This window comes from Eurosta solidaginis, chromosome 2 (genome assembly GCF_040869045.1).
Source record: "Eurosta solidaginis isolate ZX-2024a chromosome 2, ASM4086904v1, whole genome shotgun sequence".
NCBI lineage: Eukaryota > Metazoa > Arthropoda > Insecta > Diptera > Tephritidae > Eurosta > Eurosta solidaginis.
In genome coordinates, this window is record NC_090320.1 from 307573993 (window position 1) to 307590104 (window position 16112).

Genomic DNA, 16112 nt, shown 5'->3' on the forward strand with positions numbered 1-16112 from the left:
TCCTCTTGATTTTCCCTACAAATTGGCCGGACGGGACCTACATGTTTTATGCCGATTCCAAACGGCATCTGCAAGGCAGATGAGTTTTCACTGAGAGCTTTTCATGGCAGAAATACACCCGGAGCGCTTGCCAAGCACTGCCGAGGGGCGACCCCGCTTAGAAAAATTTTCTTCTAATTGAAAAACCTTCTTTCAAAAATTTTGATGTTGCTTTGCCCGGGGTGCGAACCCAGGGCATACGGTGTGATAGGCGGAGCACGCTACCATCACCCCACGGTGGCCGCTTGCTATTATAGTTATTATTGAATATAAGTATGTTGGAGTGGGCTTATTGAATCCCACACCATTTTTGAGGTCGCTCAAGGCACCACCCATGCATTGGGCACGTCCGGTTTTTTAATCAAATAAGCCGCATAATACTTTCAAGTTTAGAGGCACTAGTCATTTATGGCGCCAATATGGTTAAAATGAGGCTGGGTTTGACCATCGCAAATTCTTGAAATATGCTCTAAAATTTTTTCTGTACTCCGATAAATAGCTAAATAAGTACTTAAAGAACAAAAAATTTATAAATTCCAATCCAATTTTGAAAACAAATCAAAATTTGCAGGATACTGCATAGGAAAGATATTTGAAATAAAATTTCATTTTCATGATTTCATGACACCGCAATGACTTAGAATTTTCGTATGTGAACAAGTTCACTAAAAAATTGTTTTGTTTAATTTAAATATTAAATTATTTAAAAATTTACTCAATTAAAAATACCAGAAATGTGAATTCAGTATGTTACAGCATTCCACCCTAACATAACCCAGCCAACACTTAAAACCCAGTCAGCAAAAAAAAAAAAAAAAAAAACACCAGCAATCAACTCAATATTGGACGTGTTTTTTTTTGTTTTGACTTGCAAATACATCTGCGTTTGCGCCTCGTTGCCAATTACACATATGTAAATAGTAGTAGTATACGGTGAAATAGTGGATATAAAAATCTTTTCCGTTATAGTGTACAGCGAATACCAAAATCGAAAGTAGACATAGTAGACACTTTTTAGTACTTATTTTATGCACAACAATTTCATAAGTGCAGATAAGCTTATGCACTTAGCAGTCCATATAAAAGTTTAGTGCATATGTACATATGTGCGCGTTAAAAAAAGATATTATTGAAATTCTACTTTGAGTGAAAAACTATCGTTTTCTCCACTTGATAGTTAACATCAGGGCTTGCTTTATACACCTTTTTCAGTTTTAGCTCAGAAAGTCGCAATTGAAGCTCAGAAAATTACAATGCAAATTCGGAAAATTATAATTAACTTCAGTTGCAACTTTTTGAACTAAAGCTGAGCAGGTGTGTATATACATACATGTATGAGCATAAAAAAACACTGCATTTTACGCTTGATATTACGAAAATGTGAAAAATATGTATGTATGCAAGTAAATATATGTATATACACAAATACAATGATACACGTGTATCCACAGGTTGTTGGGATTTTTGCAGATCCTGTCATATTCAAGAATTTCGAAATTATTCGTTTGTGTTTGCTTGGTTACAAATAGCTAAGCAAATGTACAACATGGAATGAGTTTGTTTGTATGCAGTAAGTAACGGTATAGATGTGCCAACAAATTCAGAGAAGAGGTCACAGGCATGGATCATTCCAACCATCAAATTTATTATTGTTTGGCATCTGGATTAAAAGTTATTGAATAAACTGAGCCGTGAAAGACAACAAAAGAACTTTCATTGCCCACTGGTCGAAATATCAGCTTTTCTAGGCATAAATTCAAAATTTTCAAAGTCAAATTCTTACAACAATAACATGTGATATGATTTGCGGAGTATGTTTGAGTACTTAATTCCTTGCAAAATTCATTGTAATAACTTTGGGCTTGCCATATGTACATTATGATAAATTATGGATTATATACCTGCATGTGAAAATTTTTAGAATACCACAAAGCGCCTCAATTGTGTGTAATGACAAAAATCGGTTTAGCGATTTTATTTATTACTTAAGGCATTTTCTTATTCAGTTTAAATATGCATTTAATAGTAACAACTGAATTTGAAATAAATATGTTTGTGGGAATGTATACATACGTATGTACATATGTATATATATATTTGTTGAGGATTGTATTGCAACCTTAGGTTAATGGCGCCCGCACTTAACAATTTTCAACAAAAGTGTCGCTTACGGCCCGATTCTTAGCGTTACCGGTAAAATAGTACCCAGAACATTATGTAACCGAAAATCGATTCTGGCCAAAGTGGTAACGCTGTCATCACCCAAAAACTCACCAGTGTCTGTGGGAAATTTAAAAGTTGGTTTTCTTCGCTTTATCCATGGCGGAACGATACAAAGTGGCAGCATGCGACAGCTGAATATAAACTTTTTTTTATTTAATTTGATACATCAACTTCCGGCGCAGTACGATTTTGACATTTGTCCATCGAATTTACAAAAACGAAGTACATGGAATTTTTATTTATGTTTGTAGGTATGTCACCATGCTGCCACCGTGTATGGTTCCGCCATGGCTTTACCGAAAATGTGTCACTCGTAGATACGATGTTAAGGAATAAACGGGACGATGTGTATATACATATGTGCATACATGCATACGTTTTTACATAGCTTTATTATAATATGTACTGTGAAAGTACATGGAAGCAAATATGTATAGCAAGATGCAACACTTTTTTACTATTATGTTTACTTATTTGTGCTCACAATTCTTTATTTTTCAGAATTGCCTTTTTCTAAACAACAGCTTTTGTGTGGTTACATCGATGTTACCACCTATTTTAGTGGGTAAACAATTATCCGGTTACTTTTGTGGGCAGAATACCAAAAGGGTACAAAAATTACCACATGAAGAAAGTTGCCGTGGTGAAGAAAGTTGTTACCACATTAGAATCAGGCTGCTAGTCTGGATCAAATTTCTTGTCCCAAAATGTTTCAGGTGTTTAATCATACAACATCTCTACATACAGTTGCGAGCAAAACAAAAATAGTTCCCCTTAGTGAAATACTATCCACCATTGTAGTTTTATTATTGTACCATATGGTAAAAAAGGCGTCCATGGCGCACAGCTATGGATCGTCTATTATGATAAGGGCATGATTTTTTGAAAGGTGTTGGTCCTCATACGGGAACTGAAGTTTATCATCAATTGATTAATTTATACTAGGCGTGATGTACCTCTGAAGAAATTTATGCCGAGCTTCTCTTCTTTTTGTGTAGTGCTCCTTAAATTTTTGATGTTTTCACAGCAGCGATATAGCAAATGCTATCTATTTGTTATTTTTTAGCCGATTTGTTACTTGATTTGAAATTTATTTAGCTCAAAATTAAAAACAAATAGGTATTTTGCAGCATACCACCATGTGACTCTAAATTTTATTCTATTTCTCGTATAAATCCACAAACTTTTTTTTTTTTAACGGAGAGCTTAATGTACGGAGAGCTTAATGTACGGAGAGCTTAATGTACGTATCTTAAGTAATTTATGTGTTGTTACATAATGCTTATTCACCTGTGAACATGACAAAGTGCTCCGAGGGTGATTTTTTCACACTGGACGGTCCGTTTTTGCCCCTGTCCTCTTTGCGTATTGCAATAAACAGCGAATCGGTTTTAACAAAAAGGGCTTTTCTCAAAGTGGGGGATGCAACAATACTGATGGTGTCAGTGCCACAAACTTTTCCTGACATATTTATCACAAGCGTACTTACACACACATACATACATACATGATTGTATGTAAGTGGTAAATACGGACAACAGCGTTTATACCGAGCTCGTTGCTATTAAAGTTAAAAAAAAAAAAATTTAAATAACTTTTATCCCCCTCTATTTTTAAACAAGATTAAGCAGCGTGCACAAGTAGGTGTTTCAAGCTTCATAAAACATTCGTTTGCCGGGGCGTATGAGTAACTTTTTGTGAGGAAATTAAACATTTTGTAATAAAAATATTTGAATCGAATATTTAGTGAATATTTTAAGCGAAATGAAAAGTTGTGTCCAAAAAATTTTACAACATACTGAATCCAAAGCTCTCAGCCGATCTTCACAAGAATTCGGAAGCTTTGTCGGGGCCACACCCCCAGGAAATCTATATTTATAGATATATTTTTGCCAAAAATTCTCTGGCTCAATTTAATGATATTTGGTGTATCTACCCGACATAGCAATCTGTTTAGAATGTTAGAAAAGCAGGCGGTGGTGCCACACCCTCCTAAACTATTCGAAGAAGTTATAAAATATTTAGCGGATAAATTCTATACATATATAAGGGAGTTGTGGTGGGGGGGGGGGGGGGGGGGGGGGGGGGAAGGTGATAACTACTGGATGAAATTAGTAATTTTAGATATCTTTGCTACAATAAATAAAAGCTCACAAGTTTTTAAACTTAATACGCATCTTACATAGAATCGTGTTATAGTTGCTTTTGCTATTCCTCCAAATACCTTTTCCGCAGAGAGCCTAGCGCCTATAATGAGTTTTAGTGGAATGGAAGGACTAGAGATTTGTACAGTACCTTATACATACATATAACACGCCACAATGATTTTCCAATTGATTGGCTTGATGACAAACTGCTTCGCGAAAGGTGCCCTTAATGTGATGCAAACATTTAACATAATCGATAAATAAACAACATTCGTATGAATGCACATACAATCTTTATAATACATTCGAGTTAACATACATAAATACACATTTAAGGATTTACTCAATATGTAAATCATTTATTTTTCTATCCTTTATAAAGATACATACATACAAATTTATATACATATGTACATAAAATGGTTTTCCTATTCAAATCACGCGCCTGCCGGCAAGGGTAAAAGGGAGTCGTGTAATCGCTCCGTTCACTGATTAATTGGCGCTTCTATTCCCGTTAGCACAATAACCAATAAACTAATTACTAATGTATGGTTGTTAAATCCTACGTAATATGTCTAATTTAGTGAAATCTGTAAGTGACTTAAATAAATGCAAATTGATTTTGCAAACTTTTTCGTTTTTTTTTTTATGAATAAACCGTGACATCCTTGACGATAGTGTGACGTTAGGTTTTTGTTGTTTGCCATAAAGAAGGGCGTTACACCAGCGTCAAAAGCTGTAAAGGCTGCAAAGACATCCAAGGATTAGGCGCCAAAGATAGAAAATGTTTGCAATGCTACATCGGCAACACATTAATAAAAATCTATCTTGGTTTACATATTACTTTTCATAAACGTAGGCTGCGGAAATAACAAGAGAACCGGGCTATATTAAAAATTAAAGGTGCGCGCCGCAAGGAACACCGTAAAGGCTTGGTTTCCTCCAGAAGCGATGCCGCTTTATTACGACCGCTAAAGAGCGACCGGTATACTCACCGTTTTCAGCGCAACTAATTTGTTGGAAACTACGAACACTTTCGGCAAACGACCCACAAAATTTCAATTTCCACTTTCGCATGTTTTTGTAGTTTCCTTATTATTTTTGAGCGAAAAAACCGTATTAAACAAAAAATTTAGATTCAAGAATAATGTTTATTCTATGGTGAACCTCTTGGTTATTCCCAATAGAAAACTATAAACAACAAAATTGTATCCGGAAAAAAGCTCAATCCATTGATTTTTCGTTTATCCCCTGGACCTAAACCGCTATCTGGTTTTTTTTTGTAAGCTGTAGGCTCCAGAGAGTTTTTTCGGTCGGCCTAGATGCCATTTGGAATCAGCATTAGTAAATCCCTACGTTTTGTAAAAAAAAAAGGCGTGAGCACCAAGTACTCGTGAAGTGCGATGTGTAAACATACAGGTGGTCGTATAGAAAATAATTTCTTTAGTTAACTAAAGCAGAGGAAACTTTATTAGAAACAAATAATCGAGCTTCGCTGGCTTCTTATTTGGAACAAACGATGCCAAGATTTATTATTGACAGCGAATTATTATCTTGGAGATTTCGGTTTGTTATCAGCCTGCCATTGTCTTCTTATTGGTTTCTTAACGACTTGCTATCAAAGGATTATATGTGTGTCATCGTTTTTATATTGAAGTTTTTAAGGTGTGGGTTTCATAACAAACAGATGAGTTGGCGTTAACGAATTGATAATATTTGTATAAAATTCGATACATTTTTGATAACAAAATCACACACTCCGATAACAAATCTATAAGTTTCCGAAAACATGTTGATATCCTTTTGATAACAAACGGATAATGTGTTGATTAAAAATCGATTTAATTAAATTTAACTAAATTAAATGTATTTAAGTTATGTTAATTTAATTTAATTTATTTTAGGTAAACTTAATTTGGCTTAGTTCAATTTAGTTTAATTTAATAATTTTATATAAATTTTTTTTTTTGTTTAATATTATTTTATTTTATATTATTTTAATTTAATTTAATTTAATTTAATTTAATTTTACTTTATTTTAACTCATTTTATTGTGTTTACTTAATTTTGCTTACTTTATTTTATTTATTGCGTTTTAGTTTATTGCACTTTATTTTATTTTGTTGTATATATTTATTGATTTTATTTAATTTTTACTAAATTTTATTTGATTTGAATTTAATTTTGTTATTTTGTTTAATTTAATCTTTTTAAATTATTTTTTATTTATTTTTTCTTAGTTCAATTATTACTTCATATAAATCCAATGAAATAATACGCAAATATGTAATAACGAATAAACTCCTAATAAAAAGAAACAAATTTCAACTTAAAACTAATGACCTAAACACGTGCTTTGTTTTTGTAAACACTTTGTGTATCAGAAATTAAAATCACGCATTTGCTCATATTTTCCATAATATCTCTGGCTCTTTATTTCAAACAAAACAGGAGTGTATTCATTTGTTCGAGCGCTTGCATGCTCAACATCTTTTTATATGGTAATAGATATACATGTTTGTGACGTGTTTGCCTCGAGTTGCTGAGTGATTTCGCTCATATCAACTTTACCATGTTCCCACATTACGCTTTAGTGAATGCACTTGCGCTCTAATTTTTCATTACGCCATACAAATACCACACACTACGGCTATGCTAACACATTCTCTAGTGCTCCATACCGTACATATACCAATATTCTTCACTACGCCTGCGTTAATCTTAACATAAATCATTGATTAAGAAAACATTCGTTTGATTTACTTTTCCTCACACTGCTACATTAATCATAGAAATGTTTATGTGAATTTTTCTGGTATATGTTTGCTAATAGATATTTTTGTATGTATGTACGTATTATAAATGTTTTATAAACAACTTTCGTTTCGGGCATACGCGCGAAAAAAAAATAAACAAACTAAATACATTTACATTAGGCCGGGTCGATTTGTGGGAGGCAAAGAAATCGCCCATTGCTCTGTGAAAATCATATTCTAGGGATCAAAATAAGAAACTTTGCCGAAGGAACCATACCTCTTAAACGAATTCTGATGTCCCCCAATTTGGGTCGAACTTTTGGGTAGGGGCGAATTTTGAAAAATCCCACTTTGACTCATTTAGAGTGCTCCAATCGAGTCCAAATGTATGACCGACCCCCACTAACTTTGGAGGCCCGACCCACCGATGCCAGTGGCACACCCCCTGGAACCCCCCTGGGGGTTCACCATACACACATTTCATCGCCGGTTTTGCACTTTACATGAAAAAATCAGCGAAATGGCTATGTTTTTTCTTTTTGGAGTTTATTTTTCTCTTTAGAAATTTATTTAGTCAGAACATAAGTAAATGAAAAAATGAATTTAACTTAGTAATAGAAAAGAAATAAAAAAAAATTATTAGAAATTAGCTAGTTTTTACAACCCTTTTAAAGCCAAGGCATCACTGTGATGCATTTGCATGTCGTAAACATAGTTGTGTGGGTTTTTTATTCAACCGTTTTAAAAAATGAAGGTATCACTGTGACACAATTGCAGATCGTAAAATTGCTTGTGTTGTTTTTTTAAGCCACCACAAGACACAGCAGGTAGAATTGAAATTACCATTTCATTCTTATTATCTCGTCTCGTAGACCATATATAACGCAACAGTTTTTGTGAATGCATTAAGTCGTTGTGAAGAACTCAAAGTGTGAAGTGCTAATTTCAGATAAAAAAATATTAAAAAAAAAAAAATAACAAGTGAAGTGAACATTCCAAATCAAAAAGTTTACAATGAATCCACCATCCTCTACACCGCAAGATGAAGCAACTACATCAACAACTATCGAAATCCCAATGAGTCATATACCAAAGCATGATGTTACTGTTTTTGGTGTGTCTACTGATTTAACTGATCTTTATTTACCAACCCATCTGGATATCTTGAGATATTATTTTTACTTAAGCGAACGTGCTAAAACAGAACAAAAAAAGTTTTCCCATAAATCATTCACTATTCAAGTACAAGATAAGTTGATTGGAATTTGGGAAAAACTTGGTATGGAAATAATGCTGAAAAAGGTGTATTTAATAAATTGAATAAAGTGCTTGACAAGTATCAAGAGCAAATCAAGAGAAGAAACAACACCCAACAATTTACAGAGTATATAAAATCTCTGGAAACAATTTTTTACTTGTGAAACTCTTCCGGTAAGTTATTGCTATCACTCATTTATTATAATTGTCAACCATTTTTAATTATTTTATTATTATATATTTTCAGGTGGTGGACGGCTTCCAGAAAATTGAGTTGCAAAATATGCCCCCTGCTCCAGAAAAAATTTAATTTTCCACCGATTCGAAGTACTTATACGACATGGCCCATGCAATTTCTAGCGGCGTGGTTCCGGTGGATCTGGCTAACATCAAACCAGGGAAAATTGTACATTCTCGGTGGCTCACCAAGGCCACTAGATTATTGCAAATATATGTGATAACGGAAAATCCAGATGAAAATTTAAGAATTCTGGTTGAATCTATAATTAAATGTTATGTGCCAATGTACTTCAATATCAAGTATTACAGCTCTGTCGTGTACGGCAGTGCATTAGTTTTCAAGTTTATTGGTTGGTCACGATTTCTAGAACCTCGTTTACGCAAAATTGTCAATCAAGTAATTAAAGATAATTCATATTATGCGCATTCGGAAAATATCTTGTTATCAATGTTGTTTGATGATAGCAAAGAAAAGCGCGACTGTGCCATCAAGAAAATTCTACGCTATCGAACCGATGTTGACGAGCCAATGGAACTTAGAGTTTATAAAAAACCAGATATAAACTTTAGTTGCACAAGTTATACGGAAATGATCAATTGGAATGATATAAATATCGTATTTGAACCACCATTCACGCGAAGCATTCCGTACGATACATTGAAAGAATATTTAAATCAATATGATCCACCGTTTAATGATCCAAAAATTCCATCACACATACAAGGAACGGAACGACATGTTCAATTGCTAGCTAGCGTTTCCAAACGGGTTATACCTGAAAATGTAGAGGCTGTTATGGCGACGACATTAGAGAGCCGTGCGAAATTGCCCAGACTTGAAAGTAAAAAAGACTTCAAACAATAATTTTTTTTTAATTTCTTTTCTATAACTCACTTAAATTATTTTTTTCATTTACATATGTTCTGACTAAATAAATTTCTTAAGAGGAAAAATAGATATTATTATAAATAAATAAATAAAAATAAAGAAAAAACATAGCCATTTAGCTGATTTTTTCATGTAAAGTGCAAAACCGGCGATTTTTTGAAATGTTTGTATGGTGAACCCCCAGGGGGTTCCAGGGGGTGTGCCACTAGCATCGGTGGGTCGGGCCTCCAAAGTTAGTGGGGATTTTTCAAAATTTGCCCCTACCCAAAAGTTCGACCCAAATTGGGGGACATCAGAATTCGTTTTAGAGGTATGGTTCCTTCGGCAAAGTTTCTTATTTTGATCCCTAGAATACGATTTTCACAGAGCAATGAGCGATTTTTAAATCGACGCGCCCTATTATACATGTATATATTTGTATATTCGACAAAAAAATCAGACCCCAACGGTTGGGCACGATAGGAAATGCTAAAAATTTAGTACAACAAATATTGCCTTTATCATCTTGCATAATAACTAAATTTTTTATAAAAAGTTCACACTATACCGGAGTACATACATATACAACAACAACAACATACATATAAGTAGCGTAGACACATTTTTTTGGTAAGTGCTGCTAAATTAAGATTTTCGACAAAATATTTCTGAAAAATTTCATTAGCTTACGTTCAACAATTACCAACTAAAAGACCACGGACCCGAAACTTCGCCATGCACCCAAAACCAATAAAGATCCTCTATTTTTAAAATAGACCTCTAACAATTCAGTACAAAAAATTGCATCCAAACCATGCTGTAATGCGTGAAAGCATACATACGGAATAAAATTTTCCACGTAGTATATTAACATAATTTATAATTTAAAAACCCCATATAATAGGACTCTTATATGAACAATCAGCAGTAAAAAATGGATTTGGTTTAAGAATGAATTAATGAAAAACGTATACACATTTCAGTAAAAATGAAAAAAAGTTAAGTAAAAATAGGACTCCCCGCATAACTTTCATATAAAGTTTCAATTAGTTGACAGTGCAAAAGGGAGTTGCTTACATAATGATTTTATTTCTCTATCCGGTTTGTCTTTTTTGGATTAGAAGCGAAAAATATTTGCGTTTCAGGGGACGACGACAAGACGAAGTATTTGCTGACACCAAAGAAGGAAACGAGGCATTCGCTCCTTAGCAACTGCGTAAATGATGACCGATATAAATTCGAAACTATAAACGATTTCGCTTATATGAGAACAATCCTGATGTACTGCTTGGAACTATGGATGGTGTGGAGAGAAAATGGAATGCTTCTTGTAATATTCAAGTAAAAAGTTCTACGGAAAATTATGGTTTTATTGTGTCTTGTTTAGACAGAAATTCAATGGTGAGCTGTATGAGATTTAGGCAGGCATAAGCATAGTATTCTAACGGCTAACCCCTGATTTTATTCAACAATTTTAACTTAAAAACGCTATTCTCGAAAACTAAATTTATTTGCTTGTTATTACTATGTTATGTATATTAGTAAAATAAGGTTCCATTTATTTAGTTGGAAAAATTAAATAACGTTTTTATAGAATACCACCACAATTAGGACCTTTAGTCACTTATCATTAAGCTAGCAATGTTTTCGTTTTCTCCATGCTAACCGAAGCTTTGCGTGTCAGTTAAGTCCAAGAAAAGTGTAAACAAAAGCCAGCTTTTTGGCTATTTTCAGTGTATTCACAATAGATTTATACGATCTTTTCTTCAAAATATTCACAACTAGCGATATAACCGAGGTTTGGTGAGCAGGAGTGAGGAGAAGCCAAGCGGAGTTTCAAACAAAAAGTGCCTATGGAAACAAAGGAAGAGGGTGGCCCCCACTCTGCTGGAAGGACAATGTGGAAACGATTTAAACTCCCTTGGCGTGACCAATTGGCTCCAGTTGGCAGAGCGAAGAAGCGACTGGACGGCCATAACCGTTTAAACGGTTAAGCGCCAATTAAGTTAGTAAGTAAGTAAGTTAATATCAAGAGCACAAGGTTGCACTTGCACTTGCTTTCACCGTATACAGTTTACATACAAAAAAATGTATGTTTAGGACTGAGCTGAATATTATTTACTGTCGCTTAATAATAAGAGCTATTATATGCATAATAGAACTTGCGCTTACCTTCCATTTTTCTCTCCGTGATAATGCTGAGTTAGTATTTATAAATACGCGAGATCAAGACTTGATATCTGGAACAAAAGAAGAAAACTTGCTGATTCATCACGTACAAAAAAAAAAAATACGCGAGGCAAATTGTTGTTCAATATTGTTTAGAATGCTTAGAACACTTGGAAGTTATGCTTATGGAACTAAATTTTAAATTTAAACTCGCTTGCAAAATTGAAGTCCTCCAAAATACTAATTATAAATAAGAAATATTTTATTCAGTACCGTTCGCTTCTTGGAAATGCGAGGTGATTCTTGAAGAATGTTTATGCTGAATATGGTAGGGGAGGTTAACAACCCAAGGTTATATACGCTTTGGCTGGGCTAAGCTTAGGAAGTGAGATTAGAATATGTCTAACTCATGCGTCAGCTTTATCAAATCCATAAATTAAATATTAATCTCAAGCAGATTTCAATGCTAATTCATCCACATACATATATGTCCCCAATACATACATGAGCGTGGGGGAAAACTCATATATTATCTGCTAAGAGTAATATGATTGGGTGTTCTTAATTTTTTTGTTGCAGAACGATGATAACGGTGACTTTCTTCATTATGCGCATCTATTGTAAAGCACATATATACATACCCAGCAAAAACTGCCTTACGCATTCACATATACAAATGCAAAATCTTCGGCTGTCATCTCTACAACAAAAAAAGTTTGTTCTGGCTATGGCGGAACTATACCAGGTGGTACTACGGTGACCGCTGATTTGTATTTTTTTAATGTGATTTGCTACACCAACTTCCGACGCATTACGATTTTGAAATTAGTCCATCGATTTACAAAAACAAAGTACGTGGAACTTTTATCTATGTTTGTAGCTATGCCACCATGCTACAACCTTGTATGGTTCCGCCATGGTTCTGGCTGAATGTCAGAGAGGGAAGAGGATATATCATTTTTGCATTATTGTCTATTGTATGCATCCCCACTCATTTGTTTTGCTTTCTTAACAGATTGCACGCGTCAAAAAATATTAATAGTATGTAAATTTAATTAATTTAATGCTGAAACTTCAATTGAATTAAAAAAAATATATATATTTGCCACCGCTGCTAATAGTAAAAAATCCCTTTTTGGAGTTATACTAAATAAAATTAATGCTGACTCTACCAAGGGATCGTCTAGTAAAGTGCAGATGCAATTGGCAGTGCTGGGTCTGTAGCAGCAACTGGAGCCCACAAACGCCACGAATTCCCAGAATCTTCTGATCAAGAAAACCAACAGAAACCGAATAAAAAGCGTAAGTTGCTGTTGAACGGAGGTATGTATTAGTATATCTCCACAATATACGAACGAAAATTTTAATGCATGCTTAATATCATGAGAAAAGAACGATAGGGCTTCGTCTCAACCATATGATAGAAATGACATCAATACCGTCAACAACAACAGCAACAATTGCAACATCTACAAAATCAACGTTGGAATCGTTTATCCAATTATCAACAACAACAACAAAATAACGATGCCGGACCATTTTCAAGTGTTGCTTCCAATCAAATTAATCAACAACGGCAACGTACATTCAAAAAAGAGGTAGTACTACGTAAATCGCGTGAAACTTTTCAAGATATTGGTGGTATGGAGAAAACTTCAAAGCAGTTTTATTAATATATAAAAGCACTGGATATATATTTTGTTTTGGGTTTAATGCCACCTCGTGGTTTATTATTGCACGGACCGCCTGGATATGGAAAAACGTTACTTGCGCATGCAATTGCTGGGTATATGTATATGGGGTATTCCATCCCATTTCGACCAATTTTGAACCCGACCCCTTTAGAATTGGCTGAAAGTTTTTCTTCTTTTTCTAGCTTGCGAAAGACGTTTTTCAGAATTTTTTCAAATTTTTTCATCCCACTCAAAAAAGTTATGAATTTTTAAAAAAACAACGTTTTTGTTTTCAAAATGCTATAACGTTTTCAAAAATTGACCGTTTGGGATCTTTTTTTTTTTAAATTTGTTTTTAAATGTACTTTTCGGAACAAATACAAACAAATTTTTAAAGTTTTTTTTTGAATTTTTCAGTTTTTCGAATTTCGCCAATTTCTTTTTCTCATAAAAAAATTCAATCAATTCTGCAATCAACCCCACTAATCCCGGAGTGGGCCGATTTTTTTTTTTATATTTTTTTTATTTAATTGAAAAAAAATTTTCAAAAATAAAAATTTTTTTATCAATTTTATTTATATAACAAAAAAATGTAAGAAAATGATTTTTAAGTATTCTTTTCTTTATATATTATGGTAATCTACGATTAAAATAACCAGGATTAATGACTGACACAGAAAGCGAGTTGTGATTGAAGTTTTTTATGAGAAAAAAAAATGGCGAAATTTGAAAAATCTCGAAAAACTGAAAAATTAAAAAAAAACTTTAAAAATTTTTTTGTGTTTTTTCCGAAAAGTACATTTAAAAACAAATTAAAAAAAAGGATCCCAAACGGTAAATTTTTGAAAAAGTTATAGCATTTTGAAAACAAAAACGGTGTTTTTTTAAAAATTCATAACTTTTTTTGAGTTGGATAAAAAAATTTGAAAAAATTCTGAAAAACGTCTTTGGTAAGCTAGAAAAAGAAGAAAAACTTTCAGCCAATTCTAAAGGGGTCGGGTTCAAAATTAGTCGAAATGGGATGGAATACCCCATATACATGCAATTTATAAACGTAAACCTTTATTTTATATATACTATACATTTTTCATTACAGCAATTAAATTTGCCATTAATAGATGTTGCTGCTACAGAATTAATAGCTGGCGTCTCGGATGAATCTGAAGAACGTATACGTGATGTATTCGAGCAAGCGCCAATTTATGTACCTAGCGTTTTATTTAATAATGAAATTGATGCTATATCATCGAATCGTTCGCTTGCACAAAAAGATATGGAACGTATAGTTGTGTCACAATTGTATTCCAATAATGTATTCCAAATTTTTAAATATTAATTTTAATACAAATTTTATAAAAAAAAATTAAGTGTTATTTTTTTTGTTATAGATGCATTAGGAATATCAGATAAATACAACAGCTAGATAATATGTTATTTATGCCATAACGCTAACGCATAGCTTTATGACATTCGTTGCTGTATAAATCATGTTATATATGGTATATGAATAGCATATTGAAAAGAGAAAAATATATGAAAGCTTAATAGCAGAATTTAGTGAATATAAAAGAGAAGGCTGCTCACATGTATAGAAAAATGTACGTGAGGATTTGTCACTCTGTCTTAACAAACTGATGTAAACTTTTTGAATTTCTCACGCATAGTTTTTGTAGCACTACGGATAGTTTAATGCATTATATAACAAGTAGAGCTCTAACTGGGATACATATTTACATACATATGTACAAATGTATCCTGGGTTTTTTCCAGTTTTATAATTCCCACTTAAAATGCTGGAGTAATAATTTGAAAGTACGTCGCATCCACATCTCAAAAATCATCTGACTTTAAGTTTTCCCGAGTGTCGGCTTAAATACCTGCGCCACAAATCCAACAAAAGTTCTAGTCCTAGGTAAATAAATATGTAGTTAATAATAATAATACAACGTTTGCTGTTTCAATTTAATTGCTACCGGATAATAATTTTGTTCATTAAAAATGCAATATTAGTTATTCTCGTGAATGAAGTAAATCCTGGGTTTTTCCCAGTTACATAACATTTTATTGCCCACTTCAAATGATTTTAATTTGATTTTGCTTTTTGTAATTTCTTTTCTTTATTTTTATTGTTGTGAAAATCGTTGCAATAGACGAGAATTAATTTCGCGATTTCGAGTAATATAATTAATTGTACAAATAGTTGTAGTTGCATTTATATCTACATATGTATGTACATACGAACATTAATGCATATAAATTTATTAACAGCAATCGTTAGATCGTTTTACCTGTGCGCCCTTAATTCTTATACATGTACTCGTATATATGCACTCAGATTACTAAGCGATTAGCGTGAAATATTAAAATTCGAACATGCATTTTATCAAACTAGGCTTTACATCGGTATAATCAGCCAACGCGAGGTCTTGTTTACAAAGAGGTACAAGCTCCCAAATTGGACCAAGCCTAAGTTAGGAGGGGTGATCCTACAGGAGAAATCTTGCACAAAATATCTAGGAATCATCCTACACAGTAAGCTGTCGTGGAAGCTCAACGTGGAGGAGAGGGTGAAGAGAATGCTGGGGTGGACGTGGGGTTTATAGCCCCCCCCCCCTCATTGGGTATTTACGTTCATTGTAAACCCTATTCTATACTATGGAGTTGTAGTTTGGTGGAAAGGCACACAAAAAACAACTTACCTCAAAAAATAAGAGGGGGTATGCAGGCTATCAAGGCGCAG

At 33.4% G+C, this 16112-nt stretch overlaps 1 protein-coding gene across 8 annotated transcripts in view; it reads right to left on the reverse strand.

The window, feature by feature from the left end:
* The window catches only part of LOC137241417 (dorsal-related immunity factor Dif-like), an 80739-nt gene that overhangs the window by 21417 nt on the left and 43210 nt on the right, over nt 1-16112 (reverse strand). For 6 of the 8 annotated variants that reach the window (XM_067768998.1, XM_067768994.1, XM_067768996.1 and 3 more), the window contains one exon: nt 11703-11770. The exons of 1 other annotated variant lie outside the window; for it this stretch is intronic. In XM_067768998.1, coding sequence (XP_067625099.1) covers nt 11703-11709 — 7 coding nt within the window. In that variant the 5' untranslated portion in view covers nt 11710-11770. Of the gene's footprint in view, nt 1-11702; nt 11771-11972; nt 12016-16112 lie in introns of those variants that run through there. One more of the 8 variants, XM_067768999.1, reaches the window with a different exon arrangement.